Raw genomic sequence first — 25,166 nt, 5'->3', positions numbered from 1 at the left:
CTACAATGTAAACAGTAAAAGCAGGTTTTTTAAGAACTGAATGCTCTGTAATTATAATCACCAAGCTTGAACACAGAAAAGAATTGGTAAATGCACTTCCCTCCTTCCACTGCAGAAGTGGGAGAATACGGGCGTGGAAGGATCAATTTACTGTCAATGAGTTGGTCAGTTTCATTGAATTGTTTTTAATTTTAGATTTTTTTTTCTTGTTTTAGTCTTTGTTGCAAGGTAAGACTTTAGTAGGCAAAGAGAGGAAGAATTTATTGGAAATGATGTGATATAAAAACAGAAACATCCATAAATTTGTTTAATAATAGTAATAACTGTCCTAATTGTTTAAAAATTTCTGTGCTTTGGTTTCAGCCTAAATTAATAGCATTGATTTATCATTTTTTCAGAGCATTGCATACTTACTAAACAAAGTTAAAAAAAAAAACAGAAGCCCTGGGTGGGACCATTCTTTATCCTATATTAGGCAAGATCATAAAATCAATCACTGATTTGGATGAGAAAGAAACCTTATAGCTCATGGTCCAACCACACCCCCTCCTTTTCTAGACAAAGAAAATTGATTCTCAAAGAGGTTTAAAGTACTTATCCAAGGTCAAAAGGTAGTAAGTAGCCAAGTTGGGCTTTATCCTGGCTATCTCATCCCTTGCTTTGTTCCTTGTAGAACTGGGAACCCACATCCTTTTTGTGCTAAGGAGCCATGCTGCTCTTCACCTGAACAGTGTTGATCCATCCATTACTGGTGAGGGAGGTAGCAATCCAAAAGTGTGTGACCTGGGCTCAGTGCTGGCAAGCCAGAGGATATGAGCCAAGTCTTTCCTACTTTCCCTCATAGATATTTGACAGAAGGTGGGGACAGTGTATGAAGAGACCATAGGGGAAGGTCACAGCATCATAGGATATTAAGAGTTGATAACTACCTCTCAGAACTTTTTAAACTGTGGGTCGCAAACCCCATAGGGGTGGTGAAAAATTGGCAACAGTAAAAGGTTTCCAAATGTGCAATGACCAAAAATTAATAAAAATCAAATGCCCTTGGGCCATGCAATGCCAACCAATACTGCCAAAAAAGTGAAAAGGGGTCTAAGTGGAATAATTTTAAGATGCCCTGAATTCCTAGTTCTTACCAGAATGAGAGTTCTCTTAACAAACCCCCTCTAGTGAGGGAAAACTTAAATTTATACCTCAGAAATCTTCAAAGGCTACAAATAGGGACTTGATTTAGTTTTTTTTTTTATTTGACTTAAGAAAGTGTGGAGAAAATATTAATAATGCAAATTTCAATGATTTTTTTTTGTTTGGGGGTGAAGAAGAGTCAGCTGTTAAACATTTACTGATGGGAATCTATTGCCTCCCAAAGCAGCCTCTTCCATTTTAGGTTTGCCATTAATTGTGAGGAAATTTTCCTTACATTAAGCTTAAATCTGCCTTTCTACAACCTCTATCCACTCTAGCTCTAGACCCAAACAGAAAAAATTGAATGCTTCTCCCAGATGATAATTCTTCCAATACATGGAGCCAATGTCTTGTCCTTCCCCTACTAAGCACTAAATCTTCTCTTCTCTAAACTAAACATCTTTATTTCCTTCGACCAATTGTCATATAGAATAATCTCAAGGCCATTCACCATTCTGGTCTTTCTCCTCTGGACACAACCAATAAGGAAACTAGGGAAGCTCCTTGAAAGTAGGGATTGTTTCATTTTTTGTATTTGTACAGCAGCTAGGGTAGTCCCTGGCATAAATAAATGCTTAATAAACAATAAAGCAATACACAAATATCAGATATGATGTGATGGGAGTAAAGAGGTGAAACAATACACAAATATAAAAGCAATATACAAATATCAGATGTGAAGAGAGTAAGGCAATCTCCTCTTATAAGTTTTGCTGCACCATATAAGTTCACAATCAATTAAAATCCATTCTAGCTGCACACTGATACAAACCAGAGAGATGCCACCAACTGAGAATCTATCATGTACATTTTCAAAAGACAGAAAAAAGAAATGGGTTTAAATTAGAGAAAGAAATTTATACTACAAGTAAAATCTTTCTAACAGCAAGTTTGTCAAAGGGATATAGCAGGAGGTTGTGGAGTATTCTGCCAAGAATTTCTTTAAGCATTTCATGGTGACAACCAAAAAGTATTTAATAAATGCCCACTTCCATATGGCTCCATGGTGAATACCAGCTGAGATGTCACAGATGGCATCTGCTGAAAACAGAAATTTACTTGTGGTTCCATCTAGCCTCATTTTCCTAATTCTCTGTTTTCACAGCTTATATAATATTAACAACAGTGGCACCTTGAAATGGCCACTGTTTCCTCCTTCCTAATTTATTGTTTCTGCAGAAGTATCCCACAAGTTAATTTAAAAGAACTTAATTTTCAGGTCCACTTTCTTTTCTAGCCCTTAGGCCTCCATACTCTACAGAAAAAAATATATGAAAACAACAGATAGGCTCTGGAAAAGAAAGGCTGGGAATATCAGAAGCATCAGAAATATGAAATATACTTAAAATCAAACCTGACCCATGGGAATATTATTGTGGCATAAAAAATGAAGGGGACAGTTTCAGAAAAACTTGGGAAGACTCATATGAACTGATAAAGTGCAGCAAGCAGAACCAGAAGAACAATGTATACAATAACAATAATGGAATGACCAACCATAACTCCAAAGTACTCATGACAAAACGTGCTACCCACCTCCTGAAAGAGAAGTAATGGATGCAAGATGCAGATTGACACACAAAATTTTCTGGAAATGGTCAATGAAGGAATTTGTTTTGCTTGGCTATGCATATTGTGCCACTAGGATTTTTTTTTTCACCAGGAGGAAGAGAAGGTAGATTTTCATTAATTTTTTTTAAATGAAATTGAGAGGCAGCTAGGTGGTGCAGTGGATAAAACACCACCCCTGGATTCAAGAGGACCTGAGTTCAAATCTAACCTCAGACATATAACACTTACTAGCTGTGTGACCCTGGGCAAGTCACTTAATCCCATTGCCCAACCCAAAAAATAAAATAAAATTGAATTGTAAGAAATAAAAACAAAAACAACCAAAAAAACACCTGACCCTTGCTTGGCATCCAAAATGCCAAAATGTCACCAAAATTTATGCCTATAAAGATTCATAAGCAGCTGTTTTATTTACTTACATGTTCATTTCCTGCACATTCTCTGCTGCAAAATAAAAAGTCTTGATCTGTGGGTGGCTGATCTTAAAAGCACTTGAAGGAAAAACAGCAAAGATACATGAAAAGTTAATGTAGAATAGAATTTGATGGATTCATAGCTATACCAGTAAAAATTATACTCCTTCCCCCTTTCTATTTCAAGTTTAAAAAATAATTCAGACAAATTAAATGCTGCCTATTCCATTCCCTGGCTCCCACAGAGAGGTGCAAGTCAATGCCTCCTGTCATCAAGAAAATAATGTCAGTTAATAGTTAAGACATTCTCTTTAAAATAATATTATACTGTTTGCAAACGGTCAAGAGTGTGCTGTTTGTCAGTGCTTAAGACAATGAAAAAGGTGCAGGGGAAGGAGTTTCATCTTAGGATAACTGACCCATATCTTTCAATCAAGATCCCTCCAACATATCCAGGAAATTTGGAAAGGTACCTGCAATTTCAGGGACCTAACTCCAAAGAGGTCTTTCAGAACATTACCTGATGGGAGGGTCCTGAGTTAACAGACTTGCCCAGTTACTCACATTTTGATATGATTCCTGGAGTTCCAATAATATAAAGAATTAAAAATACATGTATTCTAACCTGCTGTAATTAAAGTTCAAGGCAGCAAACAGGTATAAAATTCTCATATTTTCATTACTTAATAACAACCAATTCTATACATGCTAAATTCATGACAGACATAACACACTTCAACAAAAAGAAGGAATAAAACTGATATTCATCTCAGTTTGAAATAAAAGCTTGAAATACTGAAATTAATCAGCAAAAGTTTTTCTGTGGCTATTTTAAACTGGAAGTCCCAAGTCATATGGCCAGACCATCATTGCTAACCACCTAAAAGCCACCTACGTCAATGCAAAACTGCAACATCCTGCTGCACCAATGCCCCCCAAACCTAAAGGGGAGTTAGTACCTTCCACCCAGCTCATCCTCCTTGTTAAAAGTTTTAAGACCTGGGGTAGGCTTTTGAAACATTAAGCTAGGATAACTATTACCATGGATGAAAGCTGACTTTTGACTGGACTAGAGAACAGATTAATTGAAAGTGAAAGACAAAATGGGGGAAAGGGGGGCAGGGAAGGGAGAGAAAGGAAGAGGGATCATTAGAGAAGCAGTAGTGAGACATTGGGATAGAAAGGGAAGGGTATTGGGAGTCAGGAAATTTAGTTCCATCTCGCCCAGCCATGTAATCTTGTACATGCTACATAATCTTTCTAGACCTCATCAGCAAAATGAGGGGCTTGGACTGGATGACCTTAAGTCCCTTTACCAGCTCTGAAACTCTCATGATCCCATTTTACCTCCGTACGTGAAGAATCTGTACTCAAACACTTGTTTTCAGCAGAGAGCTAGCTGAGGATTAATGACCTGCCTTGGAAGATAAATCCATGCCACAAATAGTTTCATAAAGAGTTTAAATAAGAAAACTGCATTGTGGCCTTACTTGTCCTCATGCCTACAGTTATGTGGAGGGAGGTCTGCTGAATCTCCGTTACTAACTAGCACAGAACCTTGGCATCTGATCTCCTGAACTCTATAGGAGGATTTGCTTATGCAGTTCCCTTGCATCACAGAACACAGAGCTCCACTGTAGAATCCGGGGGGGGGGGGGGGAGCTGTTAAAAGGCTGGTCATTTATCTCAGAATGCCAGTATCCAACACAGATAAAGAGAAACTTTTCTATTCCTAGTCAACTTTTCCAGGCTCCAGGTCTGCTCCCTTTATTAACTTCTAAACCACCACACCTTTTTGAAGTCAGGATCCCACCTAGCCAAATGCACAATAAACACAAATTAGGTGAATGTTAACATGCATCATGCAGGAATTTGTGACGTATGATAACTCACTGCTTTTTCTTGCATTCAGCAGCTCTATCCACAGCAAAATCTGGCAAGTTGATGAAACCATCAGCTTTCTCTGCCTGAAAGAAGTACAAATCACAAGTCTGAATTAGATAGGACTATCCTCAAAGCATTTCATTATGATTAGACAAGCTGAATTTAGGAAGTGCGGTAAAGATAAGGAAACATGGCTACAATATGATTAAATCTTAATAAAGGCCAATATGTTATAATGGATAGAATGTTAGACATGGAGAAGATTTGAGTTCAAATGCTTCCTCTGACTAGCTGTGTGATCCTAGACAAGTCACTAAATCTCTCTCATCCTCAGTTTTCTCATCTGTAAGATGGGGGTAAAAAAATATATAGCTGGATTATCCAAGATCAAATGAGAAAATATATATAAAGTGCTTTGTAAACCCTAAAAACACCACACAAAAACAAATACAAGTTAGCATGTCCCTAGCTACTATATGATGGGATGTCTTCTCATCTACAAAAATTAGAACCTTCTAGTATCTTCTAGGTAGAGATACTTAGGAGCATGGAGGCATCAAGATATTAAAGGTTTTCCTCATGGAGTGTAGGTTAAGAAACCAAACACTATGCAGGTACACTGTGGGGTCAGTTTTAAATATTACAACACTTTGTCAATGGAAAATAGTATTCATCTTCTATAATAAGCTCCTAGGATTATAGATTTAGAACTAGAAGGGAAGTCAAAAGCCAGTTAGTCCAATTCTATCATTTTACATATGAAAAAATTAAGGAACAGGGAATGATTTGCCCACAGAGTCGCAGAAGTGTGAGGCAGGATCTCAACACAGGCGCTCTGACTCCAAAGTCAGCACTCATGCTGATATACCATGCTTCCTCCTGTTTTACTTTATAATTGTTTTTAACATCAAAATTAATATTTTAAGATTAAAATTTGAAGATTTAAGATACTTATTTTAAGATAAGTAAGATGTGGCCAGCCCAATCTGATCCAAGCGGAAGGACCTATGCCTGCTTTTGTCTCCTTGCTAAATATGACCTATATGCTGGTCCTTCCATATAGGATCTCAAATCTTTTTTTTAAAAATAAAATAAAATAAAACCCTAGTCCACTGGATGCAGCTATTGTGAATGGGGCGTTTTCCCCTTCCTGAATGATATTGAGGCTAATTTTCTTATTTGAACTCAAGGGTCTGCACACACACATCCCATCCCTTGGTTTCTAGAGCCTTGGATGAAACCAGATTGCTCTGGAAAGGTATGGCAGTAGATTACATGAAAGCCAGAGAAGACCCTTGTGATACATTCAACCCCACTTGTAGTGCCTTTGGGTAAGTCATGCTATTTCTCCGGGCCTCAGTTTGGTCATCTGTCAAACGAGAATCATCTCTGCCTTTCACACTTCACAAGATTATAGTAAAGATCAATTAAGATAATGGATGGGTGGGAACATAAACTGCACGGTGTGACAAATGACTGAATAATATTATTGTCACTAGTAGCAATATGGCCCACAAAGCATACCTTCAAATACAGCCAGCAGGGATAGGATAGTTAAAATTTGAGAGACAAGAAATCTCTGCCTGTCACTTCCTAAGTTCCAGACCCTGGCAGGCAATTGAATGTTCTTTCTGAGATGTCGTCAATGAAGGAAAGAATCGTCTTTCTAAATTTTGTATTTTCCCCAAATAGTAATTGTGCAGAGTACTGTGCACACAGCAGGAACTTGATAAATGCCCAATGGAATGAAATTAATGGAATTAAATGAATAGTAGTAAAGTCTCCTGTAGTAGATATCACCAGTGATTCTAAGACAAGTAATCACCTAACCCCATGGCAATTCAAAGCTGATAAAAATGATCTCTAACTGCTCTGGGCCTCGATGGTTTTCACTAAAATATGAACAATTGAAATACAGTCAAATTTTGATGGCGGGCTTGTCAAATTATAATAGAAAAACTAGAGTCACAAATATGCAAACTAACATTTATGAAATGAAACTATAAGAAGAATAAAATCAAAGAAAAGGAATTGAGAAAAATCTGTCAACCATTCAATGAAATAAAAAACTGAAACAATGAAGCATTTAATTTGTATTGAAATTAGAATTTAAAATAATGTTACTGTTAGGGACAGATTCAGATTTACTAAATATAGCCTATATATTGCAAATGAGGGGCAGCCTGGTAGAGCAGATACAGAGCCAGCCTTGGAGTCAGTAAAATCAAGTCCTATCTTTGATATATCCTGGTGTTAGCCTAGACAAGTCTTCCTTAACCTCTTAGTACACTAGGCAATGGGCAACTAGGTGGCGCAGTGGATAGAGTGCTGGGTCTAAAGTCAGGAAGACCAGAGCTCAAATCTGTCTTCAGGTAGGTGCTAGCTGGGTGACCCTGGACAAGTCACTTAATCCTGTTTGCCTCAGCTTCCTCATTTGTAAAGTGAGCTAGAGGAAGAATTGGCAAACCACTCCAGTATCTTTTGCTCAGAAAACCCCAAATGGGTTCATGAAGAGTCAGACATGGCTGAAATGACAAAGCAACTCTTTAAGGCTTTTTGAGCACAGTTGCAGATCTTTATTGGCAGAGAAGCTTTCCTCACTGGAGGTTACCTAAACCAATGAAATTAAAAAATAAATACATATCTGAAACCATACATACAATCATATACACATAGGAACAGATACTTATACATTATACATTAAGGCTATACTATATATATTGTAATACATATAATATGCATATGTAATACATAATACATGCAATATACTATATCCAGCAATATATTGCAAGTTTCTAGTATATGTATTGTTTTATATCTATGTAAAACCAGAGTCACCGACATGATGTGATGACATATTCATGATGAATCAAGTCTCTACCACATCTGTTGCAATACATGTTATATCTATGTGACATATATATGCATATATATATATGATATTTTATAACATATAATGCAAGTCTTCTCTACATGTATTGCTATAGATATAACTCAGGGTCACCTTCAAGCCATAATGAAACAAGTCACTACAATATGCATTTCAATTCTCCATCAAGGGTATTGTAAGTCTCCCAAGGTTCTGCTCTGGGATTTTATCATGGAAAGGAGGTGGCCTGGGTTCCTTTGTGCTTTGTCAGAAAATTATAAGCTCTGAAAGTCTCTACCAAGCTGAAAAAGTTTCTGCTGACTCAGCAACAAACTTGGTTATCAGATTACCAAGTCTTGATGATAAGTTCCTACAGGCCTATCATCAGAAGACTGACCTCCAAATGATTATTGTTGTTATTGTTTTAAATCACCGTAGCACATGAAGACTCCCTCTGAAGGTACAGAGAGGCTACAAATTATATTAGTAGAGACATTGCTGGAAATATTGAATTATATCTGCAAGAACCTTGAAAAAGTAGAGAACATGCTAGAACTAGGTACACTCAAGCAGTGGGAGGCTTTAACTGATGATGCCATTTATTACTGGACATAGACCCCAAGGAAATCAAAAAAGAAAGTCTTCTATATACCAAGATGGAAAGCTAGGTGGTGCAATGGATAGGTCTTGAGTCAGGAAGACCTGAGTTCAAATCTGGCCTCAGACATTTACTAGCTGTGTGACCCTGGGCAAGTAACTACTTCACCCTGTTTGCCTCAATTTCCTCGTCTATCAAAAGAGCTGGAAAAGGAAATGGCAAACCACTGTGGTATCTTTGCCAAAAAAACCCCAAATGAGTCCACGACGAGTCAGACATGACTGAAATGACTAACCAACAGCAAGATATACCAAGATATTTACAGCAGCACTTTATACCACATAAAAAATAATAACTGAAAAGAAACTGGCCGCCTGTAAGTTAGGCAATAGTTGAAGAAGTGAGTGGCATACTAAGCTAGAGCACAGGACTTAACATCAGGAAGACCTGAGTTCTAATTCTGCCTCAGACACTCATAATTGTGTTATACTGGGCAAGACCTTTAACCTCTGCCTGACTCAGTTTCCTCATCTGTAAATGGGGGGTGATAATAGCATCTACCTCCCAGAGGTGGTATTAGAATAAAATGATATTTTCAAAAGTGCTTTGCAAACCATAAAGGACTACATAAATGCTAGCCATTATTATTACAAGACAGAGTTCAATGAGGTGAGTGGTAGTTAAGGAGTATGGTGTAAACCCAGGAAACAATTTTTTTTTAATGAATTAATTTTTAAGTGCATTGTGAGGTATGAAGGAGGTGGGGAAAATTGTAGGAATGAGAGTAACACCAGCTCCACAGACCAGACAACCCTGAGAGAATTTCTCTTTATGTATCCAGTGACTCTTATGGTTAAAAAATAAGAACTGTATTCTTCCTTCAGTTAGTCAAACTAATAGAAAAACTCAGGACATTGATGACAGATTGTTTAAGAAAAAAATTTGGTGCTTGCAATGGGCATTTTCACTTAAATTTACTTTACTTCCTATCTAAAAATCTGAGAATTTACTTCAAAGTAACAATGCAATAACCACTTAAATCAGGAGGTGAGAGCTTTTTCCAGTTCCCTATCTCATTTCAGAACCTTTCCCAATTTTCCCCTGAAATCCATAGCATTCTAAGTGGCATAGATGGGCACTAGGCTTGCAGTCAAGAAGACCTGAGTTCAAATTTTGTCTTAGACTTTTGGGAGCTATGTGCTCAGACCTGGGCAAGTCTAACATCTCTCAGCCTGTTTCCTCATCTACAAAATGAGCGTTTCAGATTTGATGGTCTCTAAGATCTTTCCCAGCTTTAAAAATGGATATATAATATTTTCATGGCTTAAAATTATTTTCTCACATCAAACCTGTAAGTAGATAATGTAAGTATTATTATTCCCATTTTACATATGATGCAACTGAGGCTCTGAGAAGCTGGATGATTTGGCCATAGTATCATAGCCTAGTTCCAAGAAATATAGTAGGCATATTTGATTGACTGAATAAAAAGAAAAAAAAAATCCAGTGGCTGGTTAGTCAGTGTTGACTCCTGTTTCCCTGATCCCCAGACCATGTTATCTTTCCAACACTAGTACAAACAACCCAATCCTTTCTCACACCTTCTCAGAGCAGCAATGCTGAAGTTTTCTTGCTACGATGACATGCAAAAGACTTGAAGATGTCAACAAAACTAGGAGTTTACAAAACTGCAAAGGAGCAACTTGTAATTAACTTTTGAGCAGGATAAACAGAAATTCCAATAACCACCCTTGTTCATTGAAAGGTGGTTTTACAGGCAAGGTTCACCAAAGCAATCAAATTCAAAATTGCTAAGACCTTCTAAGTAAGCTTTTACTACAGTTTAAAGCTCACCATAAAAAATGAAAAATTAAATAAAATTTTAAAACGACTTGTAACTCAGACTTCCCCATAAATTTTTTCTAAAGGGTTTTTTCCCTTCTTCCTGATGTAGCTAATTTCCTGTGCTTTACTAGAAAAGCCGTTTCTAAGGAGTAGATTTAATTAATCGCCAGATGACTACTGAATGATAACTTTTTTAAAAAGTAGCATTATATAGATATATATGATAGAGATCTGTGGCTTCACATATAATTTTTTTTCTGTTCACTTTGCATATGCAAGTGTTCTTTTGTCATTTTGGTATTTATTAAATTTAGAATTTAGAAGATTTAACAAAGGAAGCTTTATTATGAAGCAGTGTGATACAGAGCAAAGAGAGCTGTTCTTGGAATCCAAAGGTCTGGCCTGGTCCCTGTCTTTATTACTTACTAGCTGTGGAAACTTAGGTAATCCACAAAGCTTCTTACAGCCTCAATTTGCTCATTTGTAGAAGTAGAGGTAATATTTTTAAAATGTCCTCTTTTTCTTATTAGATTGCTGTGAAGATCACAGACTTACCAGCTGATAAGAGCTTTAGAGATTATCTGATCCAACTCCTTAATTTTAAAGATGAGGAAACTAAAGAGATGTGTGTGTGTGTGGGGGGGGGTGTTTGTTCATTTGTTTAAGGCATATCTGACTCTTCATGACCCCACTTGGGGTTTTCTTGACAAAGATACTGGAGTGGTTTGTCATTTCCTTCTCCAGCTTATTTTACAGATGAGGAAGCTGATACAAACAGGGTTGTGACGTGTTTAAGGTCATAAAGCTATTAAGAGTCTGAGGTCACATTTGAACTCAAGTCTTCCTGATTCCAGGCCTGGTGCTCTAACCACTGCACCAACTTAGCTGCCCCCATAGAGACTTATCCAAGTTCATACAGGAAGTGAAAGGTAGTCAGAACTTGACTGGTCTTCTCATGCCAAGTTTAATTTTCTTTCCTCTGCAGTGAAATGAGACTAGTACAAATTGCAGGAAAAGTTCCACCAATCAAATGGGCTAATAATACCAGTTTCACTAGTACAAACATTTTAAACTCGACATTTTTTTAAAGCAGAATACTATTTGGTCCTTGCAACTGTGATACCAGAAATACTCTCCTTCATTTCAACTACACTGCGTACTGAAATGCTGGCCTCACAGTAGGAATTCAGTAAGTATGTAGCTGATTTGCTGACTGATATTCTAGAGTTATAATTTTGAAAGGTGGAAAAACTAGTTCTAATAATGAGAAAACAGAGGAACATGAAAATAATATAAAAAATAATTAAGAACAAAGCTTTGGACACATAAGAAAGGATTTCTTGATGTAGCAATTGCTGATTCTGAAATAAGATGATTTGGAGTCTATGCCACTTGAATACAATATTAATGACACTGAGTTTAATTGGTATTTTTAGGAATGTGACATCATATGGTAATCTGAGATTAATCATTAACGAATCAAAACCTTGGGTATAGGTGTTAAAATACAAGATTTGCTTTAACTTTACCTACAAATTCCAGCTGGTTTCAGGGTTATTGGGGTATTTTTTCCTATAAATGATATTAACTGTGGTTGCTCAGTCATTTTCAGTTGCATTCATTTGTGACCCCACTTGAGGTCTTCTTGGCAAAGATATTGGGATGGTTTGCCATTTCCTTCTCCATCTCATTTTACAGATGAGGAAACTAAGGCAAACAGGGTTAAGGGACTTGCCCCGAATCATACAGCTAACAAGTGTCTGAGGCCTGATTTAACCTCATGAAAATAAATCTTCTTTTCATCTTCCTGAGTTCAAATCTGTCCTCAAACACTTACATAAGCTGTGTGACCCTGGGCAAGTCACTTAGCTCTGTTTGCCTCAGTTTCCTCATCTGTAAAATGAGAAGGAAATAGCAAACCACTCCAGGATCTTTGCCAAAGAAGTGTACGACTGAGAAAAAAAAAGTCTAAACGATATCAAGAGTATTTTGAGGCAACTATGTGGTGTAGTGGATAGAGCACTGGCTCTGGAATCAGGAGGACCTGAGTTCAACTCCAGGCTTAGACACATAACACTCACTAGCTGTATGACTCTGAGCAACTCACTTAATCCCAGTTGCCTCACCAAAAAAAAAAAAAAAGAAAGAAAGAAAAGAAGATAAGTCTTCCTGATTTCAGGCCCAGCATTCTATCCACTAAAGCACCTAGCTTCCCTATGTTAACTGCTGAGACACTGATAGCTGAAAATAAAAACTTGCTGCTGCTACCCCTCTTTTTCTCTGTTACACACACACACACACACACACACACACACACGCAACTACATAATGTTATATGTATATGTATGTATTCACATGAGTATATATACTTACATTTTGTATGTATATATATACATTATATATTATATTGTGTGTATACATTTATATCACAATGACATAGGGAGGACATATACTGTTGACCCTAGTTGTTCTCTAGAAGGTGAATACAGCAGCTACTATTACTATTACTCCCTAGGTAGGTAGGTAGGTAGGTAGGTAGGTAGGTAGATAGATGATAAGGTGAAGCTTTATGTAAATAAAGGTAAAGCCCTACTTCTGTATTTTAAAAATCAACTTTACAATTATGTAAAGTTGCAACTATGAGGGAAGGGTGTATAGGAAGGAAGGGAAGGATGGAAGGAGGGAGGAAGAAAGGAGGGGGAGGGGGAGGGAGGGAGGGAGAAAGGAAAGAAAAAAGGAAGGAAGAAGAGAAGGAAAGAAGGAAGGGGGGGGAGGGAAGAAGGAAGGAAGGGTTTTTTAATCATTCTCATTCTTCCCTTTCCCCTTGCAGTGGCTTGCTCTTCAACACACTGATTTGTTATACAATTTACTTATTTTCAATACCTGTTCTGCCCCACTCCTTGGCTTTTTCTTTTCTTTTGTTTTTTGTTTTTATTTTTAAAGACTAGGTCTCCCTCTCTCTTCTAGGCTTCTCACAGCCAGCCCTGCTCTGATTGGCACACAAGCTTTAACTTGCTTCATTTCAGAGCTGGGCTGATTCACCCCTCCTTTGTTAACCTAGTATCTCCCAATTTCTAGGGGCTCACCACACTAATGCTAAACTTAGTGTAGACATTGGATCAGCTTAGCTCACTGCAATCCAGAATTCCCAGGCTCAAGAGATTCAGCAGCCTCAGCCTTCCCTCCCCATTCAACATTTTTAACCTGAGAATCCAGATGAGTTACTGATTTTAGAAAATAGTACACCCTGACTATTGGCATTTAATTCTGAGAGATTATATGGCATTTTTAGAATTATAGTAATTCAGAGGACTTTGGAACAGCTGAACAATAATTTTTTTAAAACTGCCTCCTACAACATGGTCCAGGGGATATAACAGCTAGCCAGAGTCAGGAACCCAGGGTTCATTTATTACTTGTGTTTCAATAATACCTTTTCCCTTAGCTGCCTGTATATAGAACAGTACTCATACAGTAAATGTTTTCATTTTCCATATACCTCACCAAACCTTGACAAAGAAGGTAAATTTACACTAATTGTGAGGGTGTTGGTGAGTAAGTTCTCATTTAGGCAGGGAAAGAAGGACTAGAAAAACCAAGGCTGGAAAGTATCCCTCTTGAATAGGATATCACAGAATTCATAAAGTGGCCCAATAATACAGGTAATTCTACTGAGTTGACCATAAGCCTTTATCATTTTTTGCTACCAAATATCATTCAGTGGAAACAACTGTATCTCAACTGAACTAGGCTAGATTTAACCAAGTAGCCCACAGACAGATAGTTCTCATCTTATAACCAATTCACTTGGCTTCAAAGATGTCCTTGCTTAATTATGTGAACCCTAGTTTTTTTCAAACCCAACAAATCCTGATGTGTTTATATAATTTTCATTTTTGAAGTCTGAATATTAAAACCTTACAACTATTTAACAAACATTAAATGGGGAAAAGAATGCTCACTCCACACAATGAATTTGTATTCCTGGTAAAACTATAAATGAAATCCAAATTTTTATACTGAATAATATTTTAAATATAGTTAAGTATAAAGTTCACAAATGGCTATTGTTCTCATATCGAACTTTTCAACCTCATAGGCACATGTAGATCATAATCACCTCCAATATAACATCCTCCTCAGAAATAAAGTCAGTTGGAAGACCTTACTCTGTAAAGGAATTCTACAATAAATCCCTTTGTAAAATTCAGGAAGTTTCTCATAATCACCTTCTAATTCAACTGTTTTCTAAATGCAGATCAAGGCAGCCTCCAGGGACTAGATGAAGAGTCAGGCTTGAAGCCAGGAAGACTTGGCTTCAAGTACTACTTCTGACACATATTAGCTGTGTGATTTTGGACAAGTCACTTAACCTCTCAGTGGTTTAGACCACTCTCTAAGACAGAATGTTGCAGAAAAAAAACCAACCTGCCCAAGCAGAAGGATTTTCCTTATCCAGTAGTCTCTTATACAAATGAAATCACAGATCTACTTCCTATCTCTTCTAAGTTCAGACTCACATATGTTGACTACAAGACCCAGATATACGCAATTCAATTCAAATCAATAAACATTCTTAAGCAGCTACTGTGTGCCAGGCTAGCACTGTGCTAATCACTGACGATACAAAAAGAAGCAAAGACAGTGTCTGACTTCAAGGAGATTACTATCTAATGGCGGGAGGGGAGCAGGAGGACAACATGCAAACAAATATATGCAAAGCAAGCTATGTACAGGATAAATAGGAATTACTTAACAGAGGAAAGCACTGGAATTAAGAGGGATTGGGAAAGGCTTCCTGTAGAAGGTAGGATTTCAGTTGATACTTAAAGGAAGCCAGGGAGGTCAGTAGAGTGAAGAAGGGAGAGCATTACAGGTAACAGTCAGAAAGAAGATCTGGAGACCAGATGGAGTGCCAGTATCACTGTACTTCTGAAGACTACATGTTGGGGAGTATGGTTGAAGAAGAATGGAAGGTGGGAGGGAGCTAGGTTATGAAGGGCTTTGAATGTCAAACAAAACATTTTGTATTTGCTCCTGGAGGCAAAAGGAAGTCACTGGAGTTTATTGAATGGGGAGGCGATGTTATTAGACTTTTAGAAAAATCACTTTAGTGATTGAATGGAGAATGGATTGGAATGGGAGAGACTTAAGACAGAAAGACCCACCAGCAGGCTATTGCAGTCATCAAGGTGTGAGGGGATGAGGCCTGGACTACAAAAGTGTCAGTTAGAGGAGAGAAGAGGAGAGAGCACAGTCAGGAAATGTTGCAAAGGTGAAATCAGCAGGCCTTGGCAACACCTTGCCCATGAGGGGTAAGAGAGAGTGAGTAATCCAGGATGACTCCTAGGTTGCAAACCTGAAGACAAGGAGGATGATGTTAACCTCTACAGTAATAGAGAAGGTAGAGAAGATATCTTGATACCCAAACATGTATACTCTCTTTACCCTCAGTGAAAGTAGACAAATGCCCCTTTTCTTCATGTCTTCGGCCGAAGCAGAGGCAGAGAGAGAGACAGGGACAGGGACAGGGTCAGACAGAGAGAGAGAGAGAGAGAGAGAGAGAGAGAGAGAGAGAGAGAGATGGAGAGAGAGATGGAGAGAGAGATGGAGAGAGACAAAGAGATTGAGACTACAGTGGCGGAAGGACTGGACACCGAATCCAGACGGCTGAAATTCAGAGATTTGCTGGAGCCAACTCATACCATTTAACTTAGAGAGTAAATTGTTACATTTTGAAAGTAAGCATTTATACCTTAGAAACTGGCAAATGCTACAAATCAGGACTTGATTTACTGTTTTGTTGATTGTTTAGACTTTAAATGATGGGGAAAATGTAAATAAGGTAGGTTAATCTTTAAAGTGTGTCATGTGTAATTTTTGGAGATGGTTATTAAACATTTACCAACATATCCCTGTCTGAATTTATATGTTATACTGAATAGATATGCATATATAGGTGGCATAGGCACCCACGACTGTGTGCCAAGAGCCAAGTTATCTCTCTGAATCTCAGTTTCTTTACCAGTAAAATGGGAATGACAACATTTGTTCTACTTATCTACAGGGTTACCATGAGAAAAAAAAAATGCTTTCTAATCCCTAAAGAACTATATGTACATGGCATGGTGAACCATCCTTCAATCTGTATTTATTTTTCAAAAATAAAAATATTAGTTTACACATGGTTAAATTTCTCAGGCTCTGTACATTCACTAAATCATACCAAATAAATTGATATGACCATCTCTGAATTAGTAGAAAGACATTCACCAGGTTGGTCATGTAGGAAAGATATGAAGAGAGAGCTGCCAAATAAAAGACTAAATGAGAAGAACATATCTTGAATGCGTGGGAGCAAATCTGATTAAACTCCCCAGTTGCTGTATAAATTACATCCTGTGCTTAAGAATAAATCACAAGCAGCCACCATTGGCAGCAACAGAGGACCCAAGAAAGGAAAAGCTACTGAGAAAACAAATGAATACTTGTGAGAAGAAAAAAAGGAAGTATGAAGTGTTCAGGGTAACACTGACTCCTCTCTTCACACATCTACCTTTGCATCTTAATCACAATTTTCTCATCTGTCAAAGACAGCTGTTTTAACAGGTTCTAATGTGACATGAGAACTCTAATGTTTTCAAATCTATGTTAGCCACGAAAGGGCAAAAAGGCCCATCTGTGGGATGCTGGGTAAGGGGCGAGGGAGGAGAAGAGGAAGGGTTATGAACAGATGTTCCAGTACTCCAGGGATTAACCTTGCTGGTGAGGACAGGCAAACGTATCCTCCTTTATTCAGGAAATGAGGTAAATGCCCTTCTTTTCTATTTCTTTAAGAAATTCATCAAATTTTAAGGCTGGAAGTCACCTTGGAGATCCTGTGGCCTCTAACCCTCATTTGGTAGGGGAGGAAACAGAGCCCCAGAGAGGCTGTAATTTGCCCATGGTCTCATGGCTAGTTGGGAACTGGAATCATATTCTTCTGCCTTCCAATTCCGTTTCTTTTTGAACTCAATAAGCTGCCTCTTGAGCACACACGTGTTCCATATATTGTCCCAGTTTCTCAGGCTTGTAACCTAGGAGTCATCCTAGACTCCTAACTATCTCTTCACCCCCACCCCCATATCCAATCTGCTGCCAAGGCCTGTGAATTTCATTGAGGCAACACCTCTTGAATATACTCCCTTCTCTTCTCTAACACTGCCATCATTCTGGTGCAGGCCCCTCATCTCCTCACCTGAATCACTGCAAAAAAAAGTCTGCTGGTAGGTGTAACTGCTTCAAGTCTCTTCCCCCTCCATCCATCCTCCATTCAGCCACCCAAGCGATTTTCCTAAGATACAGGTCTGACCATGTCACCCAACAATAAATTCCAGTGATTTCCTACTGACTCCAGGATCAAATTTAAAATCTTCTGTTTGGCATTCAAAGTGCTTCATAACCTAGCCCCTTCCTATGTTTCCAATCTTCTTACACTTTCCTCCCCTCCGTGAACTTGTTGATCCAGTGATACTGGCCTCCTGGCTGTCCCACAAACAAGATACTCCATCTCCCTGCTCTGGGCATTTTCTCTAGCTTTTCCCCCATGTCTGGACTGTTCTCTCCATATGTTTCTATCTAGTAGCTTCCCTGGCTTCTTTTAAGTCCCAACAAAAATCCCATCTTCTGTAAGAAGCCTTCCCCAACTCCTCTTAATTCTAATGCCTTCCCTTATTTACTTCCTATTTATCTTATATATAGCTCGTTTGTACACATTTGTTTACTTATTGTCTTCTCTGCTAGACTGTAAGCTTCTTGAAGGTAGGGAACCATCTTTTGACTCATTTTTTGCTCCTAGAACTGGCACATAGTAGGCACTTAATAAATGTTTATTGACTGAATGACTAGGAAAAGTTATTTCATTCATTTAGCTCAATTTTATATTATAAGCTTCAAGAGGGTAGGCAGGGAATCTTTATATCTTCTTCAGGGTATAGCATTAATGGCAAATGAATGTATATTGAATTGAAACTAATTTCTTCCAAAAACAGTGCCTTTTAAATATTATTCATTATTTTGCATGTCTCCTGCTACTCTTGCTTTCTTTAAAAATCTCTTTAAAACATGCTGAGATATAGGGAAGGGATCAGGTGAGTGGTTAAAAACAAGCCAAATGTACCAAACCATCACAGACAAATTATCAATGAGCTCAGCTGGAAAAGCAGCTGTGAACCTCATGTGTAATACAGCTTGATCCAAAGGTGCAGCAAATCTTCTCCAAATGATTACCTCTCAATAAAGCCATCAGAGCTCAGTAAAAGTTCAGAATACATCCCACTGGGCACTTTTCATCTCTGGTTCAGGAGAAATGCATGCATCAGTCTTTCCAATGGAAAATGTATGATATTTAACTTCCTTTTCAGTAAAAATCAGGATGAGGGTGAATGCTAAGAGGAAATTAATCCATCCTCTTGGTAGGTGAAATAAACCATCCTAGACAAACAAGCATGGGTATCGGTTTTAGAATGGTGAGAATAGGAGATGCCACAGATGCCTTGCAGGAATTCATTGTATTGCATAAAAATCATTAGAAAAATAATTCATGCACCCAACGCTCTGAGGCACATCTCTTCTCCAGCTACAATAATACCATCTATTTGTAAAGACCTTAAACTTTTCTAATACTTTCATATAAATTATCTTTTCTGATCCTCATAAAACCTCCATGTGGTAAAAGGAAAAAAAGACGTACATATTATACCAGTTTTACAGATGAGTCAAAAGCACAGGGTTAAATGCATAAAAGCTAAGTTGGGGAAGAGCCCAAGACTCAAACATAGATTGTTTCTTGACCCCAAGTCCTGTGCTTTATCTTCAACATTTACATCAGAGCCACAACTGAAAATTTTTTTCCAGGATGTCCAAAATTTAAAGGCTGAGACAGCCCCATCTCAAGACATATTTTGGGCCAACCAATGGCTAAAGTCTCCAGGCCCTTCACCTCTATCAGCATTCCCAGCAGTGGCCAGTTTTTCAACAGCATGGCAATTTCCAGGTATCCTGAATCATGCTGCCTCCTCCTGACAGCCTCACTTGGCTAATTCTCCCCTTATCCCATGTGCAAAAATTCCAAATCACGGTTCAAAATGCCATTCTACCTAATTCAGTCACCATTTTCAATTTCCTAACATATAACATCTCAAACCTAACATATAATATCTCAAAAATATTGATATTTTTAAAGTATTTAAAAGAAACTTAGGTCACCACCTCCAGACTGCTCTCTTAGTTTTAAAGTTGAGTCGAAAGATCTGGGCTCAAGTTCCAAAGCTACCACTTGGGCCACAGATACCTCATCTGTATAGTGAAGTGGTTGGAGAAGAAGATTGAATAAAAGAATGGCATTCCTACAATTAGAAAACCAGCTTTATTTTGAGTGTGATATGACAGCCATAAAACCTAATATAGTCTTGGCCTGCATTAAGAGGGGAATATTCTTGTTGTTCAGTCATATCTCTTCATGACCCCATTTGGGATTTTATTGGCAAAGATACTGGAGTAGTTTGCTATTTCCTTCTCCAGCTCATTTTTCAGATAAGGAAACTGAGGTAAATGGGCTAAGTGACTTGCCCAGGGTCACACAGCCAGTTTGGAAGTGTCTGAGGCTGGATTTGAACTTAGGAAGATGAGTCTTTCTGATTCCAATTCTACAGCAGCTGCCCTATAAAGGAAATAATTTCCAGGAACTGGCAGGTGATAATCCTATTTTATTCAGCCCTTCTGAAAGATTAAGAGCTAATGTACAGGTTATGAGAAGTAGCCAAAGGGGCTTCTGCTAGAATCAGCATAGTATACTGGAGAATGAACCTCAAAAGCTTCACAGAATGCACTGATGTTCAATGGAACTCCAAGATTAAGAGAAATAACAAAGCATTCCAAGCAGTTACTCTGATCCCGTGTAAATTGGCCCTATTATGGCCCTTCCTAAACTACCAGATGAAGAGGTCTCTATCAGATCAACAAGTATCTAAGCACATTTCTGTCAAAGCCAAAATAATAACTTGTCTATGTACGACACTTTCCTTATACCATCACTGTGAGGGAAATAGTGCCAGTTAAATCATGTAGATCTAAATTTAGAGCAAGAAAGGATATTGACTGTCAGTCAGTTCATCTCTCTCATTTTACAGAGGAGGAAGATTTAGCATTCTGCAAAACATACATAGATATTAAATAGCAAAATATTAGGTATATACCCTTAGGAAGTGAATGACCAAAAGAAAGGTCCCATATACATAAAAAACATTTATGGCAGTACTCTTTGTAGCAGCAAAACACTGGGAATGTCTACACAAGATGCAGCACTTAAATATAATGTAATATTGCTGTGCTGTAAGAAACAATAAATATGATCAATATATAGTTGCATAAGAAGACAAATAAATTGATGCAGATTGAAGTTAGCAGAACCAAGAAAATAATATATACATTGACTACAAAAATGCAAATGAAAACACAATAGCAACCAAGCAACTGCAATGGAATGCCACAAAATTATAATGAGCAAGCACATCCCTAAGAAAATACCGTGAGAAGGAACTTCCCTCACTTCCTGGCAGAGGTAGGGGTGAAATGGGTGTGGAACACTCCATATATCAGACTTGACAGAAGTGGTCTGTACTTTTGCTGGACTTTTTTTTCCCTATTTTGTTTTTATGCAAGATGGCTTTATGGCAGAGGGAGAAAGGAAGAAGACGTTAGAAAATGTAGACAACGTAAAAAAAAAACCCAAAAGATATTAATAAAATGATCATTCACCGTGACTTGAACTCATTCTTTGCTATCACCAGATCCAATAGCTTTCTATTATATCATTCTCTTTTCTAAGTCTTTTTCTCTCTGTCTCTCTGTTTTTCTCTCCCTCCCTTCCTCTCGGCTGAGACAAAGAAACAGGCATTTAACAACATAAATGGTTCAAGAAAGCTAAAGAAAAAAATTCACAGGAAAACTTAGGGAGAAACAATAGTTATCCAGTTGAAAAGAAACAAATACAAAATCTGAAAATAAGCAACTTGTTCTCATGTTATTCAGAGTTTAGATAAAGAATAGCCTGCATCAACCTCTACCTTTTTTCAGAGACAGTCCTGACACAGCAAACTGTAATGCATAGTAAGTCATTAGTAAAGGGAGACAGTCAATGATCCATTAAGCAGAAGAATAATTAGCACACTGTAGCAGATCCGTGTTCCCTGCAGAAATTAAACAAACTATCAGCTAGTTTTTAAAAGACTCATTCCCACTCGCCTGCAATTAAAATGACAGCAGTGATAAAAAGTACAACCAGTCCCCACTTTTCATATTGTCAAACTTCACCCATTCACTCATTCAGCCTAACAAGGACCTTGTTGCTCACTTCTGCCATGAATTCATCAGTTTGCCCCTATACAAACTTCACCCTCTATTCCTTTGTCCCCTCCCATATCCAATTCATTATTCTATCCTATTTGGGTCTACATCTAGAGTGTTCTCTCAAATCCCCATTGTACCACCCCAGACCAGGACATTGACGGGCATGTCTCATATACAGCACATCCCTTCCCTCCAGCCAACTAGCCACCACTCTACTTCAGGTCTTCCTCACCTCTCCCCTGGACTACTACAATAGCCATATATTTTGGATCCCTTCCTCAAGTGTCTCCCATCTTTAATAATCATCCATCTGGCTGCCAGAGTGATAGGTCTGACCATATTATATCAACACTCAATAAAATCTGGTGTGTTTCCATTACCTGCAAGATCAAAAAGTCCTCTAAAGCTAGGTCCCAATAAAGGCAAATAATGAATCTGCTATAGTGGTCACCTGTATTTGAATTCACATTATTTGAAGTTATAATTATGTGAAATAAAGTAATTCATTTCAGCCCAATGGAACTATGCAGTGTGGATTTGAATAATGTGACCACTTTAGGGAGAGTCATTATTCACACTAATCAGTACCTGTATTTGGCATTTAAAGCTCTTCATAACCTTGGTCTCTTTCTACTTTTCAAGTTTTGTTTTGTTTTGTTTTTTTAATAGAGGGCAGCTAGGTGATTCAGTGCATAGAGCACCACATTGGCCCTGGAGTCAGGAGGACCTGAGGTCAAATCCAGCCTCAGACCCTGACTAGCTGTGTGACCCTGGGCAAGTCACTTAAACCCAATTGCCTCCACAAAAAAAAAAAAATAGTTTTCTTATACTTCAATCTCCTCCACACACTCTGTAATCCAGCTACACTGGTCTACTTGCTGCTTCTCACACACACAATTCTATCTCTAGTCTCTGTGCCTTTGAACTGGCTATTGTTCATGTCTAGAATGCTCCCTCTCTTCACTTTCACCTGTGGGCTTCCCTATCTTCCTTCAAGACCCACTTCAAATCCCAACTTCTATAGGAGAACTTTCCTAGCTCCTTTGCCTTCCAACTACTTTTCATCTATCTCGTATGTACACAGTTATTTTCATGATGTTTCCCCATTAAAAGGTGAGTTTCTGGGGCACAGAAACTGTTTTAGAGTACAATGCCTGACACCCGGTCAGGACTTGATAAACACCTGCTGGCTGGCTAACTGACCACCTCATGCCTGTATTCCTGGAATGGTCCTCTAACGTGTCCTCCTATGCCTAGCTTCTTTTCCCCCCACCCCCTTACCCAGTCTATCCTATATGCCTCTGTTCCTCCATTAACTCTGATGACACATAGTAGTGTAGCCTAGGTCCTCAAAGGCTAGGCCAGTTTTTGTTGCTGTTCAGTCATTCAGTCATGTCTGACTCTTGGTGACTCCATAGACCGAGGCATGCCAGGCCCTTCTATCCTCCACTAACTCCTGAAGTCTGCCCAAGTTCTTGTTCACTGGTTCCATGATACCATCTATCCATCTAATCCTCTGTCATCCCCTTTTCCTTTGGCTTTCAATCTTTCCCAACATCAGGGTCTTTTCCAATGAGTCCTGTCCTCTCATTTTATGGCCGACAGATCCAACCAATCTAGAAAGACTTTGAGTATGAGCTCAGACTAGTCTATTAGGGGACAGAGGTACTTATCATCATAGGATGGGAGATCAAATGCCAATGTTGGTTGGTTTTGCTTTGGGGGCTTTTTTTTTGTTTTTTTGGCCATAGAAGCTCATAAAAACATATAGGAAAGTGTGAAAGGGTTTGTGATTGCAGTAGGCAACAGATGAAGTTACATAATCTTCAAGATTTTCAGTAGAGCTCTTTTAGGAATCGCTTATTTGGTTGAGAGTCATTTCCTCAGTCTAACATTGAAGTCCTTTCATCAATAGTTCCCAACTCATAGTAGTCTCCAAAAGATCCCTCCACACCAGTCAGGCCGGACTCCTTCCAAATATCTGGCTCATTCAAATCTCTATTCTTTTCCTCGTGCTGCTGTCCCTATCAAAAACATACCCCTTTTCTTTTATACAGTCAAAATCCTATCCACTCACAGAATCTCCAGAGTAAGAAAATACCTCAGGGGGCCATCTAGTCCAACCTGTACCTGGACAAGAATCCCCTCTACAACATAACCAAGAAATCTTGAACCATTCTGTGCTGAACGGCCACTAGTGAAGGGAAACTCATCACTTCCTGCGGCAGCCCATTCCATTTCAGGAAAGCCCTCATCATTAGAAAAATATGAAATCTGCCTTTCCGCAGCTTCCACCCGTTGATCTTAGTTCTGCCCTGTGAGGCCAGAGAGAACAACTCCAATCTTTTCCTCTACAAGACAGCTTGCCAAATATTTACAAACAGCTACCATGTCCCCCCAAGTCTCATCACCTAATACATCGTGGACCTGGGACTACAGGGCCCAGCTTGAGATATAGCTTCTCCACAGAATATTTCTAGACTAACTCTACCCTACAAGGAAGAAAGATACTCCTCTAAGGGGGAAGATCATTTTATTTGACCAGTAATTCACCTTCAAAACTCTTTTTTTTTTAAAGTGAGAAGGTAATAATGAAGGATAAAGGGGACAGCTGGTCAGAAAAACTGAATGCCAGGAGCACAGATTTAGAGTTGAAAGTGACCCCAGAGGCCATCCAGTCCAAACCCCTCATTTTGCAAATGAGGAAACAGGTTTAGAGAGTGGCTTACCCAAGGTCACAAAGGGAATAATTAACAGAGCCCTCAGAGTTTGAACCCAAGTCATTTGATTCCCAATAAGGAACTCTTTCCTCTGTATCACACTACCTCAAATGGTAAATGTCAGGAGTAGAGATGATTGTGTGACATTTTTAGGAATGTGCTGGAGCCAGCTGCAACCTGAGCAGATCGTTAAATTTAAGGTATGAGCATTTACACCTTGGAAATCAGCAAACACTACAAGCCAGGGCTGATGTATTGTTTTGTTAATTGTCTAGACCAGAGGTAGGAAACCTGTGGCCTCCAGGCCACATGTAACCTTCCAGGTCCTTGAGTGTGTCCTTTTGACTGAGTCCAAGTTTTACAGAACAAATCCTTTTATTAAGGGGATTTGTTCTGTGAAGTTTAGCTTCAGTCAAAGGGCTACATTTGAGGACATAGAGGGCCACATGTGGCCTCGAGGGCACAGGTTCCCCAACCTTGGACCCTAGATGTAAAAAAGAGATAGAGAAAATGTTAATAATGCAGTTTAAACTTGAAAGGTATTACACATATATTTTGCTGCAGAAGGCCAGTAGTTAAACATTTACCAGCACAGCACTGGATACATTGCAGCCATGTTGTCCTCACATCTACCTCACAATGATTCTTCCCTTATTCAATTCCCCCAGCACTTAGTACATACAGTCTGCCTC

The 25,166-nt window shown here is 38.5% G+C and overlaps 1 protein-coding gene across 9 annotated transcripts in view; it reads right to left on the bottom strand.

The window, feature by feature from the left end:
• Positions 1 to 25,166, bottom strand: part of IPCEF1 (interaction protein for cytohesin exchange factors 1) — a 219,643-nt gene that overhangs the window by 69,685 nt on the left and 124,792 nt on the right. For 8 of the 9 annotated variants that reach the window (XM_020986656.2, XM_020986647.2, XM_020986646.2 and 5 more), the window contains 2 exons: positions 5,064 to 5,137; positions 3,177 to 3,248 (listed from right to left, as the gene is read on the bottom strand). In XM_020986656.2, the coding sequence (XP_020842315.1) occupies positions 3,177 to 3,248; positions 5,064 to 5,137 (146 nt within the window). Of the gene's footprint in view, positions 1 to 3,176; positions 3,249 to 4,660; positions 4,801 to 5,063; positions 5,138 to 25,166 lie in introns of those variants that run through there. The other variant, XM_078155070.1, reaches the window with a different exon arrangement.

This window comes from Phascolarctos cinereus, unplaced genomic scaffold (genome assembly GCF_003287225.1).
Source record: "Phascolarctos cinereus isolate Bilbo 61053 unplaced genomic scaffold, phaCin_HiC Scaffold_5;HRSCAF=322, whole genome shotgun sequence".
NCBI classification, from domain to species: Eukaryota; Metazoa; Chordata; class Mammalia; order Diprotodontia; family Phascolarctidae; genus Phascolarctos; species Phascolarctos cinereus.
This window is presented reverse-complemented; position numbering and strand designations above follow the sequence as displayed.